Below are 27,062 nucleotides of genomic sequence, written 5' to 3' on the forward strand. Positions count from 1 at the left end.
AAAGTCTCCCTGGACTTGCTGACAAAAGTTGCACACATATCTTCACATATGACAGACATATCATATATATATATATATACTCAGGATCTCATTTAACTTTGGGCTGCCTCTGTTTTTAGTTTACTGCTTTTATAGTATCCACCTCAGAGCTAAGGGCCATGGCTGAATGAACCATAAACAGAATGTGATTTACTTTAAGTTAACCTCATTGTCCAACAGCCAACACACCATCTTTAAAACACCAGTGCTGAATCACTTTTTAAAAAAATCTAAGAATCAAAACAATATTTAAATTCTTGTCATTGACAAGAATTTAAATATTGTTGATCTATTTCTTGTGTTTTTTTTCAGTAGTGTTTTTCTTTTTTGACTTGGAGAAGTTAAGAAATGACTGAAAGATAAATCAACACTTAATCTCAAACCCCAGTTCTCCAGAACCAGGGTCCGCATTTTTTTTTCTTTCAAATGGAGTTCTATGGTGAAGTTGTGAGCAGTTAGTAGCTTACTCCTGGTACATAGACCTAACTTTCTTTGTGCTTCTATTTTGCATGAACCAAGCATCAGCTAGTGAGTAATCAAAGCTGTGCCAGGAGCAAAATGGACATTTACCATCTTAAATAAAACAAAAAAAAACAAAAAACTGCCATCTCTAATTTTGTATTGATTTGTGAGAATACTATTATATAAACCGCTGGTATTTCTGCACTGCACTTATTTTTTCTACACAGCAGAAAATGTGCACATTCTTAACATGCTGTGTAGAAAAATGTCTAATTGCCCCCCTGTCAGTAAAGGGATCACAAACAGCCCCATATTCCGCATATACCTTCGGCTGGCTTTGTATCATCACTGTAGGTAAATGTAGAACAACAATATTATTTGTATTCTAATGGTAATTTGCAACGTCTAGACAGGATTGCATTAATGTTCGTTCATTTAATATCTCAAAGTATGTCTAGTTTAAATTTGTGCACTTACTACTAAAAACTATTTAAGAAAAAGTTACATGAAAGCTCATTAGCCCATTTCACCAGGAAGTCAGAATAATATTACTGTGTAAAAATTCTGTGCATCCGGGTGAAACAAGCAGCAGATGCATACCCACCTTTGATGTCTCTGGCCAGCTTTTTATAAGTGGGAGAAAATGAGATGCAGTGTCCGCACCATGAAGCGTAAAACTCCACGACCATAGCAGCGGAGGAGTTAACCAGAACCGAGCCCACATTCTGCTCTGACAAGAGCACGATCTGGTCTGAAGCCGTGTACAGTCCGGCCTCGGCGGCAGGCGGAAAAGCGAGACACAAGCAGAAGAAAAAGGCTGCAGTCGCTGTCACGCTGACAGAAATCTCGTGTTCTTCACCAAACCGAGACGTGGCACGGCCGCAGCGCCGCGCCATCTTCCCCATCCGAGCAACAGCTGCACCGCTAGCCGCGACTCCGAGCTGCGACACTCTCTGAACCACTGTCACAAACTTCACTCAACTTGTTCTGCCCACTGTTTGTTTAAGGTCAGCACCCTGCGTGGGCCCTCCCACTGCCGAGCGAAGTGCCAAAGCCCACAGCGCAGCAGAGACAGGCTCTCCCCTTCCACTCGTCTCTGATAAAACAGAGATAAACTATGAGGTGAAGGCGCGGTGAAACCGACGTGGAAGAAACACGGTGCTTCACGCACACAGGAAGCACACTGTGAAGTAAAGACTGACGTCGCAGCAGATTCTTTTTATTATTAAAAAATAACATGTCACATGTGTTTCAGATGCTCAGTGACTAAGAGTAGGAAACCAATTGCACAAAATCCCTGCATTTATTGTTAAACTAAAAGGTTTGAACACTTTTCTTGACACACAGAAATTCAGTTTTTATGCTACCAATTTGACTCTAGGTTGCTATTAAGTTTATTCAGATTGAACACAATTTATTGCAAAAGTTAACAAAACTCAATGAAACCTCATCTTTTGTATACCTTTGTGCTAGTGCATTAGTAATCTGGACAAGATGTTCATTTTGGGTTGATCGTATCCTTCTTCTGATAATTTAATGTTCTAAATTATCAAAAATACCTGGAAAACATTTGCAATGCATTCAACAAAGCAACAGAAAACCTGTTCAAACAGCTAACATTATTTATTCTTTTTTTTAAAAATCTTGGTCTCTTTCCACCCTCTGCCATTTGTGCCAAACCCACCATGAAAACAGGAAAAACAGGCAGTGTAAAAATGCATACTATAAAAATCTGAAACAGTTTGGCAAAATCTCCGTGGATAAAGACCAAGAACTGCTGTTGAACACGTAGGACTCTTGGACCCCCCTGGTTGATTTGCACGCGTGTCATGTCACAGAGATCAATATCACCGCAACTACTCAGAGAAAACATTGTCACTCAGTCTACGCAACACAAATGATGCAAGGAATTGCACAAGGAGAAAGTCATACCACCACAAGTACATCTCAAATAACCAAGTCCCCCTGGGGCTATCTTTTCAGAAATATAAACATGAAACTACGTACCAGACAAGAAAAGCTACATGGAGTTCAAAATGAGCCAGAACCAGTGAAATCTCAAATCCTTGTGGAGGCAGAGAGGTGTAAGGCGAACCTCGAGAATGTTGATTTACATATTTGGAGAAGTTCAAGTTAATGAAGAGGCTCTATTATTACTGGTTCTTGCATAAATGCCACATTGTGCCAGTGTCTCCTATGCCTGAGAAACTGGATAGACATTAGATAATTTTAATAACTTTTCTCCATAGGTTTTAAAAACCCAAAGTTTTCAAAAATCCAAGGTTCATGCAGAAAAACTCAGCCTGGGTTTGACCTTGACATTTGTTGATGTTTTCATGCTAGCTTCTGCCTAAGGTTGTGCAAGATGCCAAAATGTCGTTTTTGCTGGTTTTCATAAAAAAATTATAGCTTTCATTATTTTAAAGCCAGTTTTAATCTATTTACAGCTGTGCAGTTTGAACAGCAGATCGGCTAATTCAGTTCAGTCTGCTTACACATGTACACAACACAGCAGGATTCATTTTAAAATCTTATTTTTTCTTTATACAAACCCAATTTTAAAAGATTAACTCAAGTTTAGAGTAAACACCTGCAGCAAATTTACTTGAAGTATCCATACTTTACCATAAAAAGACACTTGATGTTTGTCAGTGAAATGCAATTTTAATTTAGGAAGAAAAATATAACATATTCATGGTCTCACAAAAAAGGGAAACTTAAATACAATCCATTTACAGCGCTTAACTGAACTAATTGATGCTCCATTTCCACATAAGATGGTCTGTGCCTTTAAAACAACTTGGTACAATGCCACAATGACAACATGTAATCCTGGGTTTTACAGAAACCAGCAGACAAACCACATCAGAGTTCAGTTGCGAAAGTAAACATGGAGGGCAAAGCCCTGCGCTGGCTGTCGGCACTGAAAGAACTTGAGGTTATTACTTTTGCACCCAGCAGAAAACAAGACGGCACAACTTGTTCATGTAGAAACCAGTGAAAGCTTTATTTACAGTTTCAAATTTTATTTAGTTAACAAATATATACTATGTACATATTTGCAAAGTAAACAGTATTTTACAACAATTGTTCAGGTTACAGTAACAGTGGGTCAAACTGGATCGACAGAGTATTTACACCCATCAGCGTCTCGCAAGACATTATAAATATTCACAAACATTTCCAAAGGTAGGGAGGGAAGGGATCTATGCTAAGTTACTGCGATAAATATGTTGAATCAATGTAATTGTTTTTATTTTTAATGTTATGAAACCAATTTGTTTTTCTAAGGGTTAAAGCTACACTACATTGTTATGAAGAAAACTGACCTAAGACCAAAACAGACGCGACAACTTCATCAGGGGTTTAAAAGCTGCTTGGTTTGTACATCAAAACTACTGAAGGTGACCAAATACTGCATAGATACTGACGGGAAATTAACTTCATCCCAAACACAATCAATTAAAAGGGACATTTCCAGGGTTTTCCAGAACATCCTGCAGGTGTCAAAATTAAATAACATGCCTATAGAGCAGATAAAGACTTTTACAGCATGGCGATTCTGGTATCAAATGGTTTTGGTCTTTTTATACATTAACTATACACCAATTGAACAACAAAAAAAAAAGATAGAAAACTCAGTTTAAGGTCACTTCCACTCTAAACAGTCAATGAGGATTAGAGAGCTCTGCAACACGCGCCACACAGCCTGTACAGAGTTTTGTTTGACCAAAGCCGGAGAATACAAATAAGCCCTTGGATGTGCTCAGAGGCATCAGCGCAGTGACTCGTGCTGCTGGCTGGAGTCACTCATGAGTGGACTGTCGGCTCATTTCTTTAGGTACGTCAGTAAGAGTGAGTCGACAAAAAGACGGCAACTTTTAGACTTTCTCGGACAGCGTTTGGCTCATGCTGAGGCGCAGGGGAATGACAGGGATATGAAAAATGTTCTTGATAAGGCAGAAAGTTGAGAACAGGAAACTAGGAAGAGCAGTCGTTTGGAGGTTTCTTTTGCAAAAATGGTAGAATACAGACGAGAAATGACACAAGAAAACAGGTCCAGAGGATGTTGAGAGATCAACACAGAGTACTAAACGCAAGGAGGCACTTGAATGGAAAATGGAGAATTTTCTCTGAGCAAACAAACAGGGTGCTATATAAGGCTTGTCTGGAGATGCAGTAATTTTGCAGGAAAGCACATGATGCTACAAAATCACAAGTTATTTGTGGCGGGAGAGGTTTCTCTATGTTTGGAGAAAACAAATCGGCTGAAGGAAGAAGAAAGGTTCACATATCCAGCATTTCAGTACTCCTCCATAATTGATCAGTTATCAAGTTAAGCCTGCTGCCAGTCGTCTGTGTCCCACTTGCATATTTTACAGCTTCATTAGCTTGCACAAAAACCTACTATAATAAAGACTCCATAGAGGCATTTTCATTCAAGGTCGAAATCCACACCAAATATTTACATCCAGTATGAAGGTGGGGCACAGTGATTGCACTAAGTAACTGGACAGCAGTCGGTCAGACAGCCTTAGTTAATTAGTAACATTACAGCTTCAAGGATTAAAACAGTTTCTCTCCGTTCTTCTTCTGGTTCCTCTAACATAATGTATTGCTATATTCACATTCACATTTTCAATTGTGCTTCAATAACAACTTTAGATTCTCTTTATACAATGTTAAAAATATGTCCTCTCTGTATGTTGACAACCATTTACATTTCAAATTTTGTTTTCTCCACCAATCAAGCATTTCCTTAAAATAAATAATTAAGAAGGCAAAAAACACTTAATAGATCAGATTTCTTTTTTAATGTGCCAATACAATGCAGTCTGATCTGAGACATGTAAGGGTTTTCACGTCCATGGTGTGTTGCACTGTTTTTACCGTAACTCTAAAACCTTCCAACCATTTTCTGCTGTCTTCAGTGCAACTGAGCATGTGCTGGTTTTGCCCAAGTCCAGGCATAAAGTAATTATCGTCTACAGTGGGAACAGTGCAGATCAAAACTTCCCACAATATTCAGACAAATACCTTCATATGGACATGAAAAACCAAAGCTTATCATCAAATAACAGACTGCGCTATGCAATTTTATTAATTCAATTATTAATCTATTGCTATTTTTTTTTAAAAATATTTCACATAAGTTCAGTTAATACATAGTTCTTCTACGTGGAGAGTACATTTAGATCCACGGTGGAACAACTAGTTTAGCAGCACTCATGGAGTTTCTGATGGGACAGTCCACCCCAATTAGTCTCAACTGGGAGGGATAAAATGACCAGTCAATGAGGTGAGAACTGAGACTGGGTGGCTCTGTGGTTTAGGAAGGCAGGGGTTGCTGAAGAGGCATTCTGTGTGTGAAACAAATTAAACCAAAAACTACAGTGGAGGAAAATTCAGCAAGTAAAAGTTACAGTCGCAGTCTGCTCAGCTGTAAGAAAACAGTGGAACTGAAGGCATCAGAGAGTTCCTACTGGAAGATGATCAGATGAAGTCTTAGAGTTAGGTTTGAATTTCACAGTGGCAAGGAGACACCAGGACTGAGCAAGAAGTCATGTTTTAAAATCCGGGCGGTCAGGAGAGAGCTCCTCTTTTGGCTCTCTTGTCAGAAATTAGTGTGAAAATGTTTACAGTGTCCTTCAGCAAAGCCTCAAAGATGCTGTCTGCCAGCTGAATCTTGACAAACAGTTCGTCCTCGTCGTAGTTAACCCACTGGGCCTCTTCCTCGTGGAGTTCCTGGACCTGACAGACAAAAACAGGCTCAACTTGAAAGACTAAGAGAGAAAACCAGAACATAATCTTCCTGTTTTGATGTAAAATTTACATATTGCATCCTGTTGTAGTAACTTAATCATCATATCTGGTTTCATGATAAACCACAACAGGGTGCAAGTTAACAGTCATTTTTCATTTTTAATTCAACTGAGCATGTGCTGGTTTTGCCCAAGTCCAGGCATAAAGTAATTATCGTCTACAGTGGGAACAGTGCAGATCAAAACTTCCCACAATATTCAGACAAATACCTTCATATGGACATGAAAAACCAGTGGGAACAGTGCAGATCAAAACTTCCCAAGTTAACAGTCATTTTTCATTTTTAATTCAATTGCTGCGCTTACAAAATGCTGTCAATGATAAAAAAAAATTAGCCACTTTCCCCCTTTCGAGCTGAGTGTGAAAAGGTTTAAACAAAAGCTTTGGCCTGTCTTCTGAGCAAGTTGAAAAGCTGCTGATGGAAGCATAACTATTTTACTAATTTGCATAACAGCAGTACAACTATTTCAAACAATGAAGAAGAAGTTTGTGACTAAATTATGTTCCACAATTTAATTTAATCAATAAGGATTAAAGACTCTACTTTTAAATGTAGAAACATTTTGATATCAAATTTACATTTGTACAAAATAGCAAAAAATAAAATAGGTTTATAGAGACACTTTAAAGACACTAAAAAGTGTCACTTTTTAGAGACACTTTTAAAAAGTTAAATTAACAATACATGAGAGACAAACTGGTTTCAACCCAAAGCAGAATATAAAAAGGGTTTTTTTAATCGAGTGTAATATTTTATGTTTCAAACACCCACAATTTCAAACAACGCAGAAATATAAAATATTTCAGTCCTACCAGTATGTGATCGACTCTGTCCCGCTTCTTCCTGCCAAATTTGAGCATTTTCTGCCAGTCGGTCTTTTGATTCTCATCTTGTGTCAGACCATACAGTTTCAACACTTCTTCTGTGACAAATTCCTGTGCAGCATATTAAAGCGGGGGAAAAAATCATCTTAGGTTATCTCAGGTCTTAAAGTCTTAAAATACAAAATAAGCAAAAATATATCAAAATAAGTGTCACTCAAAATATAGGAAAACTGAGACTGGGTGGTGCTGTGGTTTGGTGCTGTGCAAAAGGCTGCATAAACAACACAGTAGTATAGCTCACCTCCAACAGATCACTCAATATTAAAAAAGGAAAAAAAAAAACATTTACAATAGATCAGAATTAATGCATGATAAAGTGTGTTATTACTTGTAAACACTAATATGCTTCCTGAAGTGGTCTAATTAAACAATCTTGTATAGAAAAGCCACACAGGATATTTGGTATCTGCTGCAGAACTTTACCTGAATTTTGCTGATGTCTCCAGACGTCTTGACTCTGTGAATGGAGGAGGACTTGACCTGGCGTGGTTTGACCCACTGAGGCTGATCAGTATTTGGGTCTTCAGCAAAAATCTCCTTCAGTATCTCCCATGTCAGGTCATACACAGCCTACGGAAAAGAAATGACCAGATAAAGACGCTTAAATGTGTCACTAAAACTCCAGCGAACCTTAAAAGTGGCTCAGCTGCTTTTATTTTAATTACCCAAAGAGAGAGGCATGTAATTACTGGATCTACCAGATCATTTAAAAGTTGCTCTAAATGATCTGATCAGAGTTCCTAATTATGCTGAACTCCTGGTTCCTGCTGTTTGATTTTATATGATCCCACACCAATCCATGCAGTTGCATTTGCACAATTAGTTTTCAAAAGTTGTGAGCCGCAAGAGTGCTGCTCATAAAGCTTCAACTCTCAAAAAATAATGGAAATGTGTAAAAGGACCATCAATTTAGAAAAACATTATATGGAAAAATCTTTACTGTCATTACTGCAAGCCAACCTTTATTATAATTGATGACCAACTTCCATTGGTATTTTGACTATTTTTGGTGATGAGTCTTTGAAGTTGGAAAGTCTCTTTAATGTGACTAACATTTAGTTCTGTTCACAACTCCGGCTGGGCCAATCCAAAACGCTATTCTTTCCGGACACATTAGTACATTAGTAAACATCTGCTATGAACAGGAATAATTCTGAGCTGTACTAAGCAGGAGAGGCTGGCACTCGGTATTAGCATCTTAAGCGATTTGGTTTGGTATTGGAGCCAAGAAATAAATACTGCTCATAAAATCCCTGGGTAAGTCAGTGCTCTCAATGTTTCTAGTTAAAAACTGCCAAGATATCTTGGACTTATGACACAAACTCTTAATCCTTTTAGTTACTTAAAAAACCAAAAACTCAGACACGTTCTTTAGACGGACCTTTGGTATGGTTGTTTTAGTCAATTTTATTTTCTTGGTTTGTCCCCTCTTAGTTTTACCTTTTTGTAGCTGCTGATGGACAGGGCTTCCTGGTCCTGGCTGCTGGACTCTTTACCTAAATACTCCAGGGAAGGCGTCGGCTTTGGAAGATGTTCAAGGATAAGAGCCCCCTCCCTTCCCAGATGAAAGGTCTCCCAGATCTCCTGTGTGGCAGAATGGACCATTTTCTCCACCTCTGTGGCCGAGTGGGGCACAACCATGGCGGGCTGCTCAGGTAGTTTGGGAGGTAAGGGGAGGGGTAGCTCAGGTCTCGGTGGGGTCTTCACCTGTGATTCCCCACCTAACGATGAAACCATCCCCCCCATGTGCGGCCCTGATGATGAGGCTGACCTCCCGAGTTCACCTCCCAGCTCTTCTTTCTGTTTGAGTCTCTGCTGCTGTCTCCGTGAGCTGAGCCCAAAGTCCTCATCGAACCAGTCCTGATCATCACCGAGATCCTCCAGCAGCTCACGACTCAGCTCCAGCTCAGCCAGACGCTTAGCAAGCTTCTCTTGACCACTGGGGCCAAACACTGGACTCTCCTGGGGGGAAGAAAATACTTTTTTTCAGTCTCAAATTAGAGAATATCAAAGATTTTTGTAAGCACAAGTAACAGGTCAGCACTAGTCCAATCATATCCTTGTGTTTGATACTTTTACACTTTAATCGTTTCTGTGCTTTCTGCTTCCAAAGATAAAACAACTTTCAGTTTTACCAGCGCATCAATAGTCTGTCAACACAAGGCTGGACTTTGACTGTACACACTAAAAAACCTCCAGCTCAAATAAACAACTTCTATTTGCCAGAACTAGAAGTCATATCCCAGCTGGTGTTTTCTCATTGATTTGCCAGAGGTCATTTTCTAAAACTTGCATCATCAAAGGTTATTTGAGATTTACTTCAAGAGTTTTAAAATTCTTCTTAAACGAGTATCAGAAACACACTCACTGATCTGTTGCACAGTTCAGGAGAAGACAGCTCCTCCTTCTCAGCCGGCAGAAAGAAGGGCAGGTTGTCTTTTTGCTCCACTGAAGAGACCCATTTCTTGTCGTTATTTTCAACAAACGAACATCCATTTAACTGGTTGGCATTTCTGATCTTTCCTTCTTTAGCCCTCTTTATTTCAGCACATTGCTTAAAGGAATCTTTGATAAAGTTGTTGATGAGCTCATCTGCAAATGTCTCCACCAGATCCCTGTTCTTCTGTTCTCTCTTATCAGTCTTGATTTCATCCGTAGGAATCAAGTCCTTCTCGATGTCAACATCGTTTGTCTCAATAATGGCGGTCGTCTTCTCATTCTTCTCCTCCATTCTATCTTTGTCCGGGATGAGGAATGTGCGGGATTCATCAGTAAAGTCCAAAATGATGTCCTTCATGTTGCCGTTACAAATCTGATGCTCAGGTTCTTTCTGGTGCTGTGAATTGAGGTGGGCTTTGGTCTTGAGTGGAATCTGATCATTCTCATCCAAAACCATTTCATCTTTAGATTTAGTTTCCTTGTCAGATGTTTGTTCATTTCGCATTTCTGGATCTTCCCGTTTTTGAGAATCGTCTTTAATCTTTTTGTGTTTTTTCCCGCCTTTATCAGATAAGTCGTCGAAGAAAGAGTCCTCATCTTCTGTGGTATCTGCATAGAGCTCAAACTTGTCTGGGAGATGGGAGACTTTGTCTGGAGGAGCAAAGATGCCGTGCGATTCCTCACACTCAAAGTAAACAACTCCATCATAAGTGCCATTGTTGCTCCCTTCAGATTTGTCCAACTCCACGCCAGCCCAGAAGCCATTGGCAAAGCTGGTCGGACCTTTAAATCTCAGTGTGCCCGGCTGAACACCTCCAACAAGAACCCGGTCTCCAAGGTGGAAACCTAGCATTTCATCTTCGATGGGAGGAGCAGAAGCAGGTGCATGGCTGGGAAACTCTGTCTTATTGTCTAATTTTATATCTTCTTCCTTCTTCTGGAGTTCCAGTAACTTTTCTGAATGATGGCTTTTTTCACTGATGCCAGAATGCTGACTCATCTCCTCAGGTATTTCTTCTTCTTCATCTTGATGGTCAAATGGAGGGGTTGCCCTGGATGATTCCTTAGTTGAATGCTTAGTTTCTGTGTGGGGAATGGAGGTTTGAGACTGATGCTTAGAAATATGGTCGTCCCTAGGGGAAGAATTAGCTGATTCAAAGTCCTCCTGGTAACCGTCTGTTCCAACAGAAGCCTCAACTTCCTTTATGAGTGGATCTTTATTGAGTGAGAAACCCACTGAGTGTGGGGAGAGAGGGTGCTCAGTGGGTGAAGGGCTGCGGCTTAAATGTGGTGAAGCTTCCAGGTTAACAGCTGAAAAAGGAGTTCCGGGTGTAATATTATTTAACGTCACAGCTTCCTCCGCCTCGGGTATTTTGTTTTGTTTCTTCAGCTCTTCCTGATCTAAACTGCCAGACAGAGACTGCTCATGTTCCTCCTTAGCAAAAGGCGGAACACGTTCAGATGCAGTTAAGTTCTCCTGAGAGTCGAGTCTGAGAAGGTGGTGAGACTGTTCATCCTCAGACCTGGAGTTCACTTCCACATCCAACTCTTCCTCAATGTCAGATCTGTGATCAGACAAAGCCTTCTCCTCCTCAGACTCTGGCTTGAAAAAAGATCTTGAGAGAGGCTCTGATAGATGATCGCTCTCTGGTTTGCTGTACACGACGACACTGGGAGAATCTTCGGGTAAATCTCTGGATGCGGTTCTGCTATGGTTCGGCTGAGGAATGCCATCTGCCACAACAGGAAAACAGCATTATTGTAGGATCTTTTTAAAATGATGCTACTTTTTAAATAGATTTCATATGGAAGCAACTCTTCGATAAACTACTCACTGTGATCTAATGATGCATCAATAAGCGTCCGGTCAGAGGCGGAGCTTTTGATCGCGTCAGACCTGAGAAGGAGTTTGCATTAAAATGATTCCCATGTTTTTTAAATATGATGTACATAGGGTGCTTTTCAAAGGCATTTCTATTTCATTCTAATGTGAAGTAGGAAATTATACATGGTTCTTTACAAAATACAAAGCTGAAAATTATTATGTGAATTTGCTTTCAGTCTGCCTTCACTCAGATATTCCTGAATAAACTTCAGTGCATCTAGTTGTGGTCAGAATTCACCTGACTACATAAAAAATAAGATCAAAACCAAGTACAAATATTTATGCAGGATTCTGTATGTTGTTGCATTTTACACGAAACTATACTGAAAGCAGCTCCTACATTTTGTTCCTGTACCTGTGTGAAGAGGGTTTAACAGATGACTGCTCCAAAATGTAGTTGGAATCATTTATGCGTGACGTCGTTTCAGGAGTTGAGTCTGGCTCTTTGTTCAGTTCCGCCTTCGTTTTCTCAATAAAATTGTTGTAGTTCTTAGAAAAAAAAACAAAAGGCAAATAAATTAGGTGTAATTATTATGAATTTGCCAAAACAATTAAAAGAGTTAGACATTATTTCAAATGCATATATGATTATCCAAACATATTTACCTCCAGTTTCTTCAACAGAGTTGCCTCCTGTGCCTTCAGGCGCTCCTTGTGCCGCTTCTTCTGCTCTTTTTTCAGCTGGTGGGCCATGATCTTACGTTTCTTCAGTTCTTCCCTCAGTGCCTTGATACGACTCTCAATGTCACTCTGGTCTGAAATGTTTTCAACAAGAAAATTCAGATGTAAACAATCACAGCTTGGAGGTGAACCCAGTATTAGTCCAGTGTTTTGTAGAGGATAATCCACATTTCGCCCAGAGAAACTAGAACACATTTTTGGGGGTATTACTGTACATTTTCTTTACTGAGAGAGAGTAAGGTTCATTTTCATAAACACAATGAACAAAGAGAATTATGCAGCTTAAAGGTTTATGCTTGCGGCCTGACGGTGAATTAAATGAATAAAACATTTAACTGCAAAATTGAGCCAGCAAAACTTCAGTTGTACATTAAGCAAAATGTAGTTTTTGCCTCTCCTATCCCAGAGCAAAGCAGTTAGGCATCAATAAAGTGCTCGCATAATGTACTTCTGGCAGCATCACATCACATTCAACCACATGGTGCCAACAATAGGCTGCATTATGTCCACTCTGTGCTTTATCTCGCCCATATTTATCTAAAAACAAGTTTAAAAAACACCAAGTCTCTAAAATGTGTGCATTTCTGAAGAGCAACTTACCAGACGGCATAGCTGTGGCGGCTCCAAGGACCTCAGGGAAAACCTCACTGTGTGTCCGGGAGGTGGAGCGGGGTTGCATCTTGGTCTTACTGCTGCTGTCTAATGGAGAAGCAGCAGGGCTGCGGCTGCCTTCGACTGAAGAGGACTGCAAAGAACAAACAGGAAGAGGAAGAATGGAAAGAGGGACGTTTACTACAGATAAAATATGTGCATCAATTACGGATGTGTGTGTAAGAACAAAACATTCTCAACATTTTTAAACTTACAAGTGTGACCACAAAACATTTCTTTTACCTTTACAGCAGGTAACTGTGACTCAGTGGAAAAGTCCTGTGTGTAGGTAGCATGGCTGTTCTGAACTGAGGCCAGAGGTGTTTCAGCGACTGAAGCTGGCTGTGCTGAGGACGCACTGAGTGGGTGCTGAGAAGCCGGAGCCTCTGTGTGTATACTGGACTCGGTTGTAATTGAGGAGCAATTGTCCTCACTTACAAGCTCTGAAAAGTAAACAAATTAAACAAATTTAAATTTTAAAGATAATTATATGAATTCTTGGAAAAAAAAAAGGGTTCTAAATTCACACCTGAAACTGTTAAGCAAAGCTGCAGAATATATTGTTACAGAATCAAAGATAAGCTTGTTTTACGGTAATTAATAGGGGAAATAAAAAAACTGATGCAGAGTGGAAAAGTTGTAAAAAATTAATTACAAAGTTTAATCTGGTTGAATCTAAGAAAACTATCCTGTACACCTCCAATAAGAACCAGGAAATAAACTGATTTGAAAGCACAGCCTCACCCTTCTCACTGTCAGATCTGGCCTCTAAGCTTTGGTGGTTAGAGGCCTGCAGTTCATTTTCACTGATCTCTTTTCCAATGCTCTCAGGTGTTTTATGGTCCTTGTCCCGAGGTCTTCTCTGGTCCCAGGCGGCCACGGCCTCTTTCTCCATCCTTCGTACCTCCGCCTCCTCCTTGTCCAGTTGCTGTTTCCACTGGAGCAGCTCCTCTGCATGGTGTCGCCTTTGCATCAGCTGCTGCTCGCGCTTGGTCAGAAACCTGCAGAGGCGCAGGGTTAAAAAAAAACAGCAAAAGAACCAAAGGATGAAGAGGAAGTGGATAAATAGATTTAGAAAGAGGATGGAAATGTAAGGAGAAAAGATAAAATGAAGATGGGAGTAGAGTGAAAGAAGAAAGTGGAAAATGAATTAAAAATAGCAGCATAAAATGAGGGAAAAAGAAGAAACAAGACAAAGAGAATAAATGTTAAACAGGACCTCTAAAGAATCTAAAACACCCAAATCACCAAGACATCCCAGTTATTACTGCAAACTCACCTCAAACCTTTGTGCAACACACACAGGAAAAAAAACACACACATTCCATACATGCCTGAAATATTTCTCCAAATAAAAATAATATACCCAGAAAATAAAAAAAAGTGATGAAATGTTGCTCAGTTTGAAAGAGGAGTAGAAAAATAAGGGTGTAGATTTCAAATTCATGCATCAGACTCAAAGCTAGGGGTAGGTTGCTGTTCTCTCACACACATCAGACATATTTAGCAATTACTGGAAGATGAAATGAAAATATATGAAACTCATTGACAGTTTTGTCTTTTTGAAAAACGCCTACGTTCTAATATTTTATTATCTGTTCTGAAAATGTGTCCTTGTCTTCCAAACCATGCTATACTCTATAAGCTCTACATGCAAAACATTGTAACTGTAGATAAAAAAAGAAGTCAAGTATACTGTAGATGTGTTTGCAGTGTTATCTACCACAGCTGTGGGTGCTATTACAATGCAGTATTATTTAGCCGTGATCCAATTAGGAAGCTTTTCTCTTGACCTAATGCATACTGATGACAACTCGGACACTAAACTCCATTACAGCCAGGCACCATCTGTACTTATTATCCATTCGATGCAACAGTTGGATAGTAAAGAAGCAGGATAAGATTTAGAGAGCTCATTACAGAAATGGAGGACACCATCTTGGATCTGTTTTCTACAAGATCTTTCACTTGTGAGCCAAAGTGTTTCATTGCAAAATGTGTCTGTCATCGATAACTGGGCCGCAGTTGAACAGCCCATTGATGTGTAGCAATTAGAAAGGGCCTCAGATTTTTTTTAAACATAATTCATATAAAGAGAGGAGAAAGGGGGAAAATACTTAAATTGAAGAAAAGAAATAAGTGAAGTTCCCATCCAACAAGGAAGACTCCTATTAAATAAACATAACCATAGACCATCAAAAGCAGCAAGTAATTTGTACTTTCATGAATATCAGACACACAAAATAAAGCTTAAGGATTCCCTTCTAAGTAAATGCTGAAATACTCAAAATAAACATAAATAATTTTATTCAAAGTTGAAACTGTCAGAAGATTAGCTTATTTTATTCTAGCAGCTTTCCATGGGCGCCTTTGTAGCTTTCATTTTAACTCTTTTCCCAAAGACCCTCCTAAGACCCCACAAAAAAGAAAAACACACACACTCACACACACTCAATCAGGCATTAACCACCAGCCCACCCTCCACAAAGTCCCAGTGGATCACACAAGCATGTTCCCTGGAGTGGGGGTGGGAGAGGGAATGGAGCCAAGCAGAGCTAGGTGGAGAAAGAGAGCACTGTACAGTACCTGACCAACTGGTTGTAGATAAAGAGCTGGAATTTAGGGTGGAGGTTGGGAAGACAGACACTGAGGGAGGCCCAGTGGTGGGCCGTGAACACAGAGAAGAAGTAGTGGACAGGGGAACAGTGTCTACAACACACAAGCACGCAACAGACAAAGTCAAAAAAGCCACATAAAGGTACAGAAACACACACACACACGCACGCACACACACATTGTGAAGAGATAAAAAGGGAAAGAACATGTAGAGAGAAAGGGAGAGAGTAATATGAGTAAATGTGGTTCTATTGCACAGAAAGTGTTGAGGAAATGGTTATGTGTCATTACAGCTAAGTGTAAAGAGATTAATTAATATTTCTTTGGTAAAAAAAAATTAGTCAGCTAGGATCAGCTTCAGACTGGGGAATGGCAGTCTCTACTGTTTATTATTATTATTGGGAAAAATGTTATTGTGGTAGGAATTGTGAGTTAGTGTTACAACAATCTGATAAAACTTTTAATTGATGTGTGTAAACACCAAAAAACTACCAGTATGGTTGGAATTGTTACTTTTACCATTTTCTTCTCCACTGTTGACTCCATGACATCATTGATAAGTATACATATATTTGAAAATAGAATTAAATGCAGGTATTTTGTGAGAAATGTTAGAAATTGTTTTGCGTTAGCACAAACTGGCAACAAGATCTTTAGTCTTTATAGCTGAGGTCTAAATGTGAAAACTTAAGAAAATGCAATAGTTCAGACTGCTAGGTCTTAAACAAGACTAAACCCTATAGCAGGGGTATAAAACATTTAGATGTGTCCCTGATCCAACACGGTTCAATTAAAAACCGTAGCTTCCTCATAAGCAAGCATTTATGTTCGTTAGTGACTTAAACACAAAGTGATTAAGTCACACACCTTCAATTCGTCACACCTTGAATTCAGATGTCCTGAAGCAGTTATAGGTAAAGGTTTGATCCCTGTGCCCAGAAGAAACTATGGGATCCGTTTTGATCTTTATCTGCTTTTACTGAAAATGAATGTTAATATTAATTGCTCATATTTTAAGACATATTCATAATCTCTCACAAAGTTTTTTTATATAAAAAGCTGTAAAAGCTAAAGTTAACTGCAGCAGTATAAGTGCAACAATAGAGCAATATTAGCACACTGACAGTAAAGCACAAATGAAATGTTAAACTTGTGATAAGATGGAAAAGAATTATATGAAAAACAAAAATTATAGGTAGTGGACTATGTCATAATATATAAATGAAATCTTGATAAATGGTACCAATAAATGTATAGAACTGAAAACAAAATCTTTACTTTTCATCCATGTGAGATCGCATTTTCTTAAGCTTCTGCATGATGCTGCTGGTCTCACTTCCAGAAATGGAGAGTGAAGGAGAGGAGGTGCGGACTTCACCAGGAAGTCTCTGTGAGAGCTCAGACCCTGAAGGCTCTGACACTGGCGTCTCCTGCAGATGTTACAAGAGACACACAAAGGGAGTTCCTTTATTGCTTTAGGCTCTACTTCTGTAGAGCAAATAATCTGTTCTTCCTTCCCTCTGCTGAGGGTAAGTGAGTACTTACAGGGGGAATGTCTCCCTCTGCACACTTGAGACGCTCCTTCAGTCTAAGTGTTGAGTTTCTCATCCGTTCAATCTCTTCCTGCTGTTTCAGCAACAACTGCCTTTCTTTTCTAGCTGCTCTGTTGGCTTCCTGGAGTCTCCTGATCTCAGCCTGTGAAAACATCATGGTGCATAATAAGATAAAACACTGGCCCCTTATAAGAGAAAGACAGGAATAATAGCCAAAGCATAATTTTTATCCCAACATACTTGCTCCTGTTGGAGTTTCAGAAGAAGTCCCCTCTGCTTCTTCCTGATTGGTGGCATTTTGTCATCCTCTCCTTTGTCTCTCAGCTTTTTCTTTTGGTGCTCAAGCCAGGCTACTTCTGTCCTCGTCTTTTCCTTAAGCGCTTTCTGCCGTAGATGGAGCAGAGAGCTCTGGTGCTGCAATCTTACCTCTTCATCCCTCATGTACTGACGCACCATTTCCATTGTGAACTGAGAAAAGCTGTCCTGCCCACCAGAAAAGGCTATGTGTGCATCATGAGACTACAGGAGGGCCAAGAGTAGGAAGAAATGTTAATTGTGGTTAAAATAAATTAAAACATGCTCAAACATGCCATTTAGGTTGTAAAAAACAGAATGGTAATTATTTGCAATGATTTTTATTGATAACAGAAGAACAAGAGTTTATATGGATGTCTGCAGCATCTTCTCACCTTGAAGGAACTGCATGACCCCGTCTCTGGGACCAACATTTCATTGAGGCAGACTGCGTCCCCCTCCTTCTGATGGTGCGACTTTTTCTCCATAGTTCCCCGACGATGAGCTTCGGACGGCAGCAGAGAACGGAAAGAGCGCTCCTCTATCTCGTCCTCCGTCATGGACTCATCGAACTTTAGAGAGTACTCAGTGGCCACAGATGTAGTGTCTCCTGATGGACCAGACAAGATTTGTATGTTGTACCTTTACTGTTCAATGCCAGAACAATTAAGGGCAACAGTGCTTTTCCGTTGGGGATTTTATGCTGGTGGTAGAGATCCATTAGCTTCTGATTACTAAATGGATGCGTGAACCTACAGACTGTGCCTGCTGTTCAGTACCTTTCTCGTCCCCTGCAGAGGCAATACTTTCGCTGCAGAGTGAGTCATTTGCTGCTGTTACAACATCCTCCTCAATAGAGCAGCTGGCTGCTTCCGCCTTCATCCTCTCCTCAACTCTCTCATTCTTCTGTTTTCTCTCACCAGACTGTGTGTTCAGCCTTTTTGTGTGATCAGATGGAGCATGTGATGGACTGGTTTGGATGCTTCCATATGGAGATCCACTGAGGATGGAGAATTAAGCAGGTTTAGTGTATTTTGTTGCTTTTTGATGGAGAGCTAGATAAGGAAGGCGATTGGTACCTGATGTTTGGTCTTCTGAAAGATGGAGAGTCAGACTGACTGAGGCCGTTTTGTGAAGCTGAGGGCTCTCCAGACCTGGTCCTGCGGTCTGAAACCTCACTTTTAAATCTAAAATAAAATCCAGAAAGGAAAATTAGTTAGACAAAAACCTATTTACTGCATCAAAGTTAAGTTTGTGAGATGTTTGGAACAATTTTGCAAAATTGTACAACTTGTTGAACAATTCTTAGAATTATTTACTCAATTTAGAATTTAGTTTAGCCTAGACGTAAGTATAGATGCAGCATGACTTTAAAAGTGCAGTATTTTGTACGGGTGCATCGATTTATTGCAAAGATGACTTATCGGTGCCAATTCCCTTAAATTTGGGAGATCAGTGATCGACCGATACTTACACGTGTAGTTGCTCTTATCTACCTCAGCAAAGGTCTAAAAATCAACCACTGCCTCTTTTGCTCTCCCCTAAGACAAATTTGACTGATAGACCGGCCCACCACTTCATGTCTACACGTTCACAGTTAATAATAGTCACCCCACTGTTACCAGTTCAGTGACTTTCTTGCTATATCTAGCAAGATTTCAGAAAAAAAAAAAAAATAAAATAAAAAAACCTGCAAAATCGAAAACAACAGGTCAGACTTTTTAAAGATCAGTAATCGGAGTTTGGTCAGAAACTGTGATCGGTGTATTAAGTGTTTTCCATTTTAAAGCACAATCAAGTAACTAAGTTAACTTAATTTGTTATAAAAATGCTATCTACATATACATAGATTTGATGCGCAGATCCACTAGGTGATTGCGTGTGGAGAACTGCTCTGTAACGCTGAAGCTCAGAAACTTGCAAACTACAACTTTGAGCCCCTCCCCCCAGGCATTTTGCACAGCTAAATGGTTGCCATGGGAGATTAAAGGACATCTGAAATATGCATAAAATAATCAAGGTAACACTCTAGGTATGTTTTTAATGAGGAAATAACATTAGAACATGCAAACCTAAAAAAAAGTTGATTTCGCATAATACTGCCACTTTAAACAAGTAATACAAATGTGGAAACGTGTAAAGATCAATATTTTCAGTTGAGGGTTGTGCATGAACTCCAAAGAATGTTGTGGTTTACCTGCTAGAGTCTGCCTTGTCTTGCTGCTTTGTGTAGGAACTACTTAGTTCTTCCTGCTGGACCAACATCGCAGAATCAGTGGCAACAGGTGGGATTATCAAATGCCCCGCAATCTGGGATCGTGCCAGGTCTGTCATCTGACAAGCCAGAGACAAAACGAGATACCAGTCATTAAGTAAACATTCAACTGTTTACACAGTATTCTTCTGTCTCTCCTCTGACTTTTTTTTCTCAATCGGACCAATCAGCTTTTGATGAAAAACTGGAGCATAAGATGTTTTCGGACAAAAGAGGAAGGAAGTTACTGCTAACCTCCTTAATGTGTCGGGCAGCATCTGCTGTGTATCGTGCTGCTTCAGTCTGTTGGCTCATCATCTTAGAAGTTGACTCTTGGAGACCTTCCAAAGTTTGCTTTTGTGATGTTGCCAAGTTTTCCTGCAGCTCTAAATGAGCCTAGACAAAAATCACACATGAACATTGCACACACATCAATATAAACATCTACATTTTGGAATTGAAAACATGGAAAAACAAGAGTGAATCTTCAAAGAAAATATGTATAATAAAAAAAGGGAGTATTACTCTGGCAACCCTCTGTCTGTTTTCTTCTAGTTGGAGTTTTGTCTCGAGAGCTTCTCTTTCAGTCTTGATCTTCAGCTCATAGAGCTCCTGCTCATGGCGGTGCTGCTTGGCCTAAAGGTTAAAGTTCAAGGAACGGGTACAAGTACAGTAATATTAAAACAAAATGTCTTCAAGGGACAACAGCTTTTTTGTAGCTTTTGTAAGACTTTGATTATTTTACTAAACAAAATAGCTAAATCAAGAGCCAAAAAATCCATTGTATCAAAAATGCCACTGTAATAATGTGTGCAAAATCAAAATAGCAAAAAATGCTTTGTTGGGATTTTTTTCAGCTATCTACATACTAGAATGCTCTGAATACAGCATAGCTGAGTTGAGGCAACAGTCTACAAAGGGCCACTATTTTTATTGATAAAACTATCGTAACGACTATTATCTATACATTAATGATGCAGGTAATTACACAACATAGATTCCCCTCCTTATCTTCTCCAACTAGCAAATGTTCTTCATTACCTTGAGCATTTGGGTCAATGACGCACTCTCCTGTTGTGCCATGGACACACCCATCAGCTTCTCCACGTCTCCCAGCTGCTTGATTGACTCTTCAATGGACTCTAAGTACTGCAGTTCTGCTGCCATGCGCTGCTGCAAGACAGCAGGGGAATATTGTAGCTCACCTAGAAGGACAAAGAGACACAAGGTGAGAAATATCTGGTATATTTATTTTTCATTTGGTTGAAAATAAAAATCAATAAATCATTTATGTGCTTTTCATGTACCTGTGGACCATGACTCTGCTCTGCTGGATGTTTTTGGATTATGAGAGCTTCTTCTCACATGCTCACTGAGAGAGTCTGCCGTTAGAGAAGAACTGAGGTCTGGAGAACAGGACGAGGAAACCAGTTTGGGTCTGTGAAAACAACAAATCAAAAATAGGTTATTGCTCATCTGAGGAAACTGTATAAGTAACTTTCAGGTGTTTGATGGCAATTCCTCAACATGAGGTGAATCAATTTTACATTTTTAATCCATAGAGATCTTATAAGAAATAATATAGGAAACAAAAAACAAAACAGTTATATATTTAAAATAATGTTTTCTGTGGCTACACAGCAAATTCAATCTTTTTTTTATTATACATTTGGATTAAATTTAAAGCACTGCTACATACTTTCTAAATTCGACAGCCAGTCTTTGCAGAAATGATCTGGTTGGCTAAAGCAACTCTGAGGTGAACAGAATGACAGGAATGCCATAAACACATACAGGCACAAAGCAGAGATAAAGGAAACAAGAAAATGTAACAATGTTCCAATGAAAGAATACACACTGCCTGGCCAAAAAAAAAGTCGCCACCAAAAAATGGTCACACTCTCTAATATTTTTTTGGACCGCCTTTAGCTTTGATTACAGCCCGCATTCGCTGTGGCATTGTTTCAATAAGCTTCTGCAGTGTCACAAGATTTATTTCCATCCAGTGTTGCAATAATCTTTCACCAAGATCTTGTATTGATGATGGGAGAGTCTGACCACTGCGCAAAGCCTTCTCCAGCACATCCCAAAGATTCTCAATGGTGTTAAGGTCTGGACTCTGTGGTGGCCAATCCATGTGTGAAAAAGATGTCTCATGCTCCCTGAACCACTCTTTCACAATGTGAGCCCGATGAATCCTGGCATTGTCATCTTGGAATATGCCCGTTCCATTTGGGAAGACAAAATCCATTGATGGAATAACCTGGTCATTCAGTATATTCAGGTAGTCAGCTGACCTCATTCTTTGGGCACACAACGTTGCTGAACCTAGACCTGACCAACTGCAGCAACCCCAGATCATAGCACTGCCCCCACAGGCTTGTGCAGTAGGCACTAGGCATGATGGGTGCATCACTTCACCTGCCTCTCTTCTTACCCTGATGCGCCCATCACTCTGGAACAGGGTAAATCTGGACTCATCAGACCACATGACCCTCTTCCATTCCTCCAGAGTCCAATCTTTATGCTCCCTAGCAAACTGAAGCCTTTTTTTCTGGTTAGCCTTACTGATTAGAGGTTTTCTTACGACTACACAGCTGTTCAATCCCAACCCCTTGAGTTCCCTTCGCATTGTGCATGTGGAAATGCTTTTGCGTTCACAATTAAACATACTCCTGAGTTCTGCTGTTGTTTTTCTTCGATTTGATTTGACCAAACGTTTAAGTAATCGCCGATCACGATCATTCAGGATTTTATTCCGACAACATTTCTTCCTGGAAGACGATGGTTCCCAACCATCCTTCCAGTTTTTAATGATGCGTTGGACAGTTCTTAACCCAATTCTAGTAGTTTCTGCAATCTCCTTAGATGTTTTCTCTGCTTGATGCATGCCAATGATTTGACCCTTCTTAAACAGACTAACGTCTTTTCCACGACCACAGGATGTGTCTTTTGCCATGGTTGTTTAAGAAATGAGGAGTTACTCATTGCATCAGCTGGGGTTAAATAACTTGTTGCCAGCTGAAAGATAATCGCCTATGCAGTACTTATCCAATAGGAGGCTTGTACCTATTTGCTTAGTTAAATCCAGGTGGCGACTTTTTTTTTGGCCAGGCAGTGTAACTACAGAAGGATAACTTAATGTTCAAATTGTGATAAAATATAATTAAGTTGAACAAATAATGTTTATTGCTGAGTAATGTGTTAAAGACTGAGAATTGATTCATAAACACATTACTTTTGCTCTTGTTGCTTTAGCATTTTATAAATGATCTTTTTATTTTGCTTTCCAATTACTAATAAAAAATGCATCTTTCATGTGTTTTTCTAGCCTGACCATTGCCTTCCTGTCCTATTCCGTTCTATTCAAATTTTGCTTCACAGCTCACTGATTCACTTAGTTTCCTCCAGTAGATGCTTTACCAGCCCAAACAGCGAACCAAAGGGGAATATGTGAATGATGACACTGATTTTTGGCGCGGTTTTAGAATTGTAGTCAAAAGAGCCCAAGCCTCCCAGAATAAATAGTTTTTCAATGCCAGAGGCTCCAAACCCCCTAGATAAAGCAAAGCACAGAACAAGGGGCTGGTTTTTACCAGGCTAGTGTTCTTCAAAGTTAGATGCAATTTACCATTAACAAATGAAGCCATTTGTAAAAGCAAACATTAGATATTATGTCTGTGAACATACAAATTATATGCAAAACCTTTTAATCAGAGGCAAATTTAACAGCTGATTGTCATAATGTCAGAATCTTGCCAGAATTTAAAGCCTTCATATCATAGGAAATACAGACACACCCCAGAATTCAAAGAATCTGCCACCTGGGTTTCATGGTACCAGTATGAAACCCAGTATCTCTTCATGAAGAGAGATTAAGAGGAAAATTCTCTTTCCCTTTGGCATACCGCCCAACCTGCAAAACAAAGTGGCCACTGTTTGCTACACTTGTGTTGAACTGCTGCTTGCTCGTGTTGCTTGGCGCTAGCTGCTAAACAAACAGGGTGACAGCAGAACACTCACACATCCCTGTTTAAGTGCATTTTAGTAATTAGCCGTGCTTTTGTAAATTTCACTTTGGTGGCAAATAATCTTTACCAAGAAGAGATGGTGGAGAGCCTGGAACAACTTTAAAATCAATTTAACCTGAGTGCACAGAGAAGCCTATTTTAGCTTAGGAAAGTAGAAAAGGAAGTTAAGACTTTTATTTACAACAGCTTGATTTACATATCAAGTTCAAATCTCTAGCAACAACATAGCAGTTTTCCTGACTGACCAGCTGTTACATGTTGACGCAAACAGTCAAATATTTGTTGTACCTTTGGCTGTTCCCAGACACTATAAATACTTTAGGAAAGTAGAAATATAAGGGAAATTACAAGACCAGTGTTTCTGTCTGTTAACTATCAAAAATTGTTAAGTCTATAGCTGCAGATCTGAATGCAGTTCTTCGATTCTGCCCCAGAACCCTTTTTCTTTGTCACACACACACAAATACAAGCATAAATTCAAGAACAAACACACACAGCTGCATTAAATTGGACTCTACCCTCTTTAGCACAAGGGATCAATACACAACCTTGGTTATTAGATTACACTGTCGCAACAGATCTGGTAGTGTTCACAATTTTTTTAGACTTTTTTAGACATAAAATAAATATTTTACTTGTACATAAAATTAAAAATACAATTTATTCATGTAATCAATTAATTTTATTGTGAAGCAGCTTGTCACTCTACAGAGCAGCAAAGAATTTTGTATACTTGTAGTGAGGTATTTTAATAAAAATAGATTTAAGAGACCTGACACAACACTTGCATACTTTATCATCTGGACTACCGTACAGACCAAAAGTTTGGACACACCTTTTAATTCAATGAGTTTCCTTTATTTTCATGACTATTGACATTGTAGATTCACACTGAAGACATCAAAACTATGAATAACACATGTGGAAATATGCACTAAACAAAAAAGTGTAAAACAACTGAAAATACCCCTTATATTCTAGTTTCTTCAAAGTAGCAACCTTTTGCTGTGATTACTACTTTGCACACACTCTGCATTTTCTTGATGAGCTTCAAGAGGTAGTCACCTGAAATGGTTTTACTTCATAGGTGTGCCCTGTCAGGTTGATAAGTGGGATTTCTTGCCTTATAAATAGTCATGAAAATAAAGGAAACCCATTGAATTAGAAAGGTGTGTCCAAACTTTTGGTCTGTACTGTACATCAATGATAAAAAGAAAAATCAAGTAATTTTAAACAACAGTTCAATCTATATATACGTACATATGGCAATAAGTGGAACTCTATGAGGAAGCTTTATGCATTTAAACTTAAGAATAAAGCAAGAAAGCATTTCAAAATAAATGTTTTCTTTAAACTCAAACTGAAGTTTAGGTTTGTGTATAGTGGTTGAGTTGCTCTAATTCGGCTGAATAAGCATAATTGTTGCTTCCGATGAGCAACATTATCCTTTTTGAGTCCGCTATTTAGCTATTCCAAACTTTTGAATTTGACTTGTTTACGACATGAAACTAAATTTGAGTAATTTCAGGAACGTCGGCTAATTAGATGACTCCTGCTTTTCAGACGCTGCTGTTACTAGAAGCACTGAGGTCTTATTATACTCTATGGTGGCACAGAGTTTTGGTAGTAGATCATGTTTCAGGTTTACGATGAAGTCAAACTGGTTTTTCCAGCAAATGTTTTCTCAAATGAAATAACGAAGATTCCACTGTTTCCTAAAACGTCTCTTTAAGAGCTTCGAATGATTCTGTCTAATAAAAGTACATATATTTGGCAGAATACTTTTAAAAATTGTTAATAGCCTAGAAGGCTAAATACAATAAAAGCAAACTCATGTTAACACTCAATTTTCATGAAAGGCTCACTCCCAAGCCACTGTACAGAACACCTCATAAAGATCAGAATAATACACTGATGAGTCGTACAATGTCTTTCACAGCCATCCATTGTGAATGTGATTATGTGTTTAGCAAGAGGAAGCTGTGTGTTTATCGGGCTGGAGGAAGGTAGTAAGTCTACTACAACATAAGATGGATGAGTTTTCAAGAACAATAGGTCTTTTTGAAGAAGCATATGAATGATTTAAGGCGTAGGTTGTACAATAACATATTAAACAAACTGATTTCTTAATTGTAATTTGCATGGGACTTTACCTTTGAGGAGAATAGGTTGAAGGTTCTCCTAATGTGTCAGAATCTGCACTTTTGGCCTGAGCTTGACTCAAACTTCTGTCTGAAGATCTCTTTTTGTGGTCAGAGGAGAGAGTTTCTGAAAGCGGTGAACTCCTCTGTTCTTCTACAAGAGTTGCGTCACTCTGGTCTGAAATAGTTGCTGTAGATACATAAAACAGTTTATTTTATACCTGCTAACAAGCACTTAAAAATGGGCACAGTGATTAAACACAGCAAAATGTAATTTTTATGCTTTGTTATTAATGCTAAGATAAAATTCTATTTCAATTTCTTTAAGGTTGCCTCAATCCACACCACTTGTTGTTTCAACCCAACTTTTCAAACCCATCTTTTGTGAACCCTTGTTACGGATGACTTTGTACCAAATTTTACAACTAAAAGATAAAACTAAGCTTTAAAAATTCAGCTCAGTTTAATTTGTTGTTAAAACAGATGCTTAAACTTTGCTAATGACATAATAATTGATTTCCAATTTGTTCAAAACAGAAAGAAGCCAAAAAACAATTGTACCTCTTTTACTGGTGGAGTGCCTGGAAAGCGGTGAGGAGTCAGGTGTTGAACCAGGGGAAATGCGCTGTGAGTGACTGGATGAATAAAAAGATTAATGTTAGCAATAAATCACTTCTGTTCTAATATGACTTCAACTTTTGATCAGCTTTTTAATGTGATCATGCTAACACAAAACAGGTAAAACAAAGGAACATTTACCACGACAATTAGGATAGATATCTATATAAATGATCAAATTAAATTATATTTTAAATAAGATGCATATTATTAATGAATTTATGTCATTACACAAACTCAAACCTGTATGTGGCCATTTGCAATATAATACGCAACTCGCTATAACAACCAGAAAACACTTCCTGATACATGTGCAAACACCAAAATACAGAAACAATATATCTAATAATGCTTTTTAGTCTTTAAGCTAAAACTCAAGGAAATATTTATATGTGCAAAGTATTCATTCTTTCCAGCTGTGTGACATGAATGCCACCCAGTGGTCATGCTAAAGACGCCTCAGTTTTTCTGTTACCTGGGCGACTTGGGGCCTCTCTTTAGATGGCTGCTGGTTTTGCTGCTATGTGATGAAACAAAGTCATCCTCATAGACTGCTGCTTCATCTTGGCTGTTTTCGGAGTGTGAAGAATGAGGAAGTGGAGAATTATTCCCTGAAGCTCTCTCACTCACTAAAATATAAAGTGGAGAAAAGAAGATATCGTGTTACTTCCAACTGTGTGTGTCTCATAA

General features: G+C 39.0%; 2 protein-coding genes across 3 annotated transcripts in view; both read right to left on the bottom strand.

Moving 5' to 3' along the window:
• Positions 1-1,564, bottom strand: part of LOC102228107 (sulfhydryl oxidase 1) — a 31,072-nt gene extending 29,508 nt beyond the window's left edge. Inside the window, exon 1 of the mRNA XM_005800560.3 lies at positions 1,106-1,564. Within this exon, the coding sequence (XP_005800617.2) occupies positions 1,106-1,406 (301 nt within the window). The 5' untranslated portion in view covers positions 1,407-1,564. The remainder of the gene's footprint in view (positions 1-1,105) is intronic.
• Positions 1,565-3,483: 1,919 nt separating this feature from the next.
• Positions 3,484-27,062, bottom strand: part of cep350 (centrosomal protein 350) — a 36,868-nt gene continuing 13,289 nt past the window's right edge. The window contains exons 13-38 of one of the 2 annotated variants that reach the window (XM_023339104.1): positions 26,848-27,001; positions 26,316-26,389; positions 25,767-25,944; positions 20,890-21,020; positions 20,624-20,787; positions 20,108-20,218; positions 19,838-19,978; positions 19,526-19,662; positions 18,408-18,515; positions 18,108-18,328; positions 17,724-17,938; positions 17,275-17,553; positions 17,027-17,176; positions 16,760-16,911; positions 15,452-15,574; positions 13,610-13,866; positions 13,109-13,308; positions 12,815-12,959; positions 12,140-12,288; positions 11,889-12,022; positions 11,484-11,545; positions 9,578-11,382; positions 8,650-9,171; positions 7,633-7,779; positions 7,138-7,260; positions 3,484-6,252 (exon numbers count right to left, since the gene is read on the bottom strand). In XM_023339104.1, the coding sequence (XP_023194872.1) occupies positions 6,085-6,252; positions 7,138-7,260; positions 7,633-7,779; positions 8,650-9,171; positions 9,578-11,382; positions 11,484-11,545; positions 11,889-12,022; positions 12,140-12,288; positions 12,815-12,959; positions 13,109-13,308; positions 13,610-13,866; positions 15,452-15,574; positions 16,760-16,911; positions 17,027-17,176; positions 17,275-17,553; positions 17,724-17,938; positions 18,108-18,328; positions 18,408-18,515; positions 19,526-19,662; positions 19,838-19,978; positions 20,108-20,218; positions 20,624-20,787; positions 20,890-21,020; positions 25,767-25,944; positions 26,316-26,389; positions 26,848-27,001 (6,050 nt within the window). In that variant the 3' untranslated portion in view covers positions 3,484-6,084. The remainder of the gene's footprint in view (positions 6,253-7,137; positions 7,261-7,632; positions 7,780-8,649; positions 9,172-9,577; positions 11,383-11,483; positions 11,546-11,888; positions 12,023-12,139; positions 12,289-12,814; positions 12,960-13,108; positions 13,309-13,609; positions 13,867-15,451; positions 15,575-16,759; positions 16,912-17,026; positions 17,177-17,274; positions 17,554-17,723; positions 17,939-18,107; positions 18,329-18,407; positions 18,516-19,525; positions 19,663-19,837; positions 19,979-20,107; positions 20,219-20,623; positions 20,788-20,889; positions 21,021-25,766; positions 25,945-26,315; positions 26,390-26,847; positions 27,002-27,062) is intronic. The other variant, XM_023339105.1, reaches the window with a different exon arrangement.

The sequence above is a fragment of the Xiphophorus maculatus genome, chromosome 9 (assembly GCF_002775205.1).
Source record: "Xiphophorus maculatus strain JP 163 A chromosome 9, X_maculatus-5.0-male, whole genome shotgun sequence".
In the NCBI taxonomy this organism is placed as follows: Eukaryota; Metazoa; Chordata; class Actinopteri; order Cyprinodontiformes; family Poeciliidae; genus Xiphophorus; species Xiphophorus maculatus.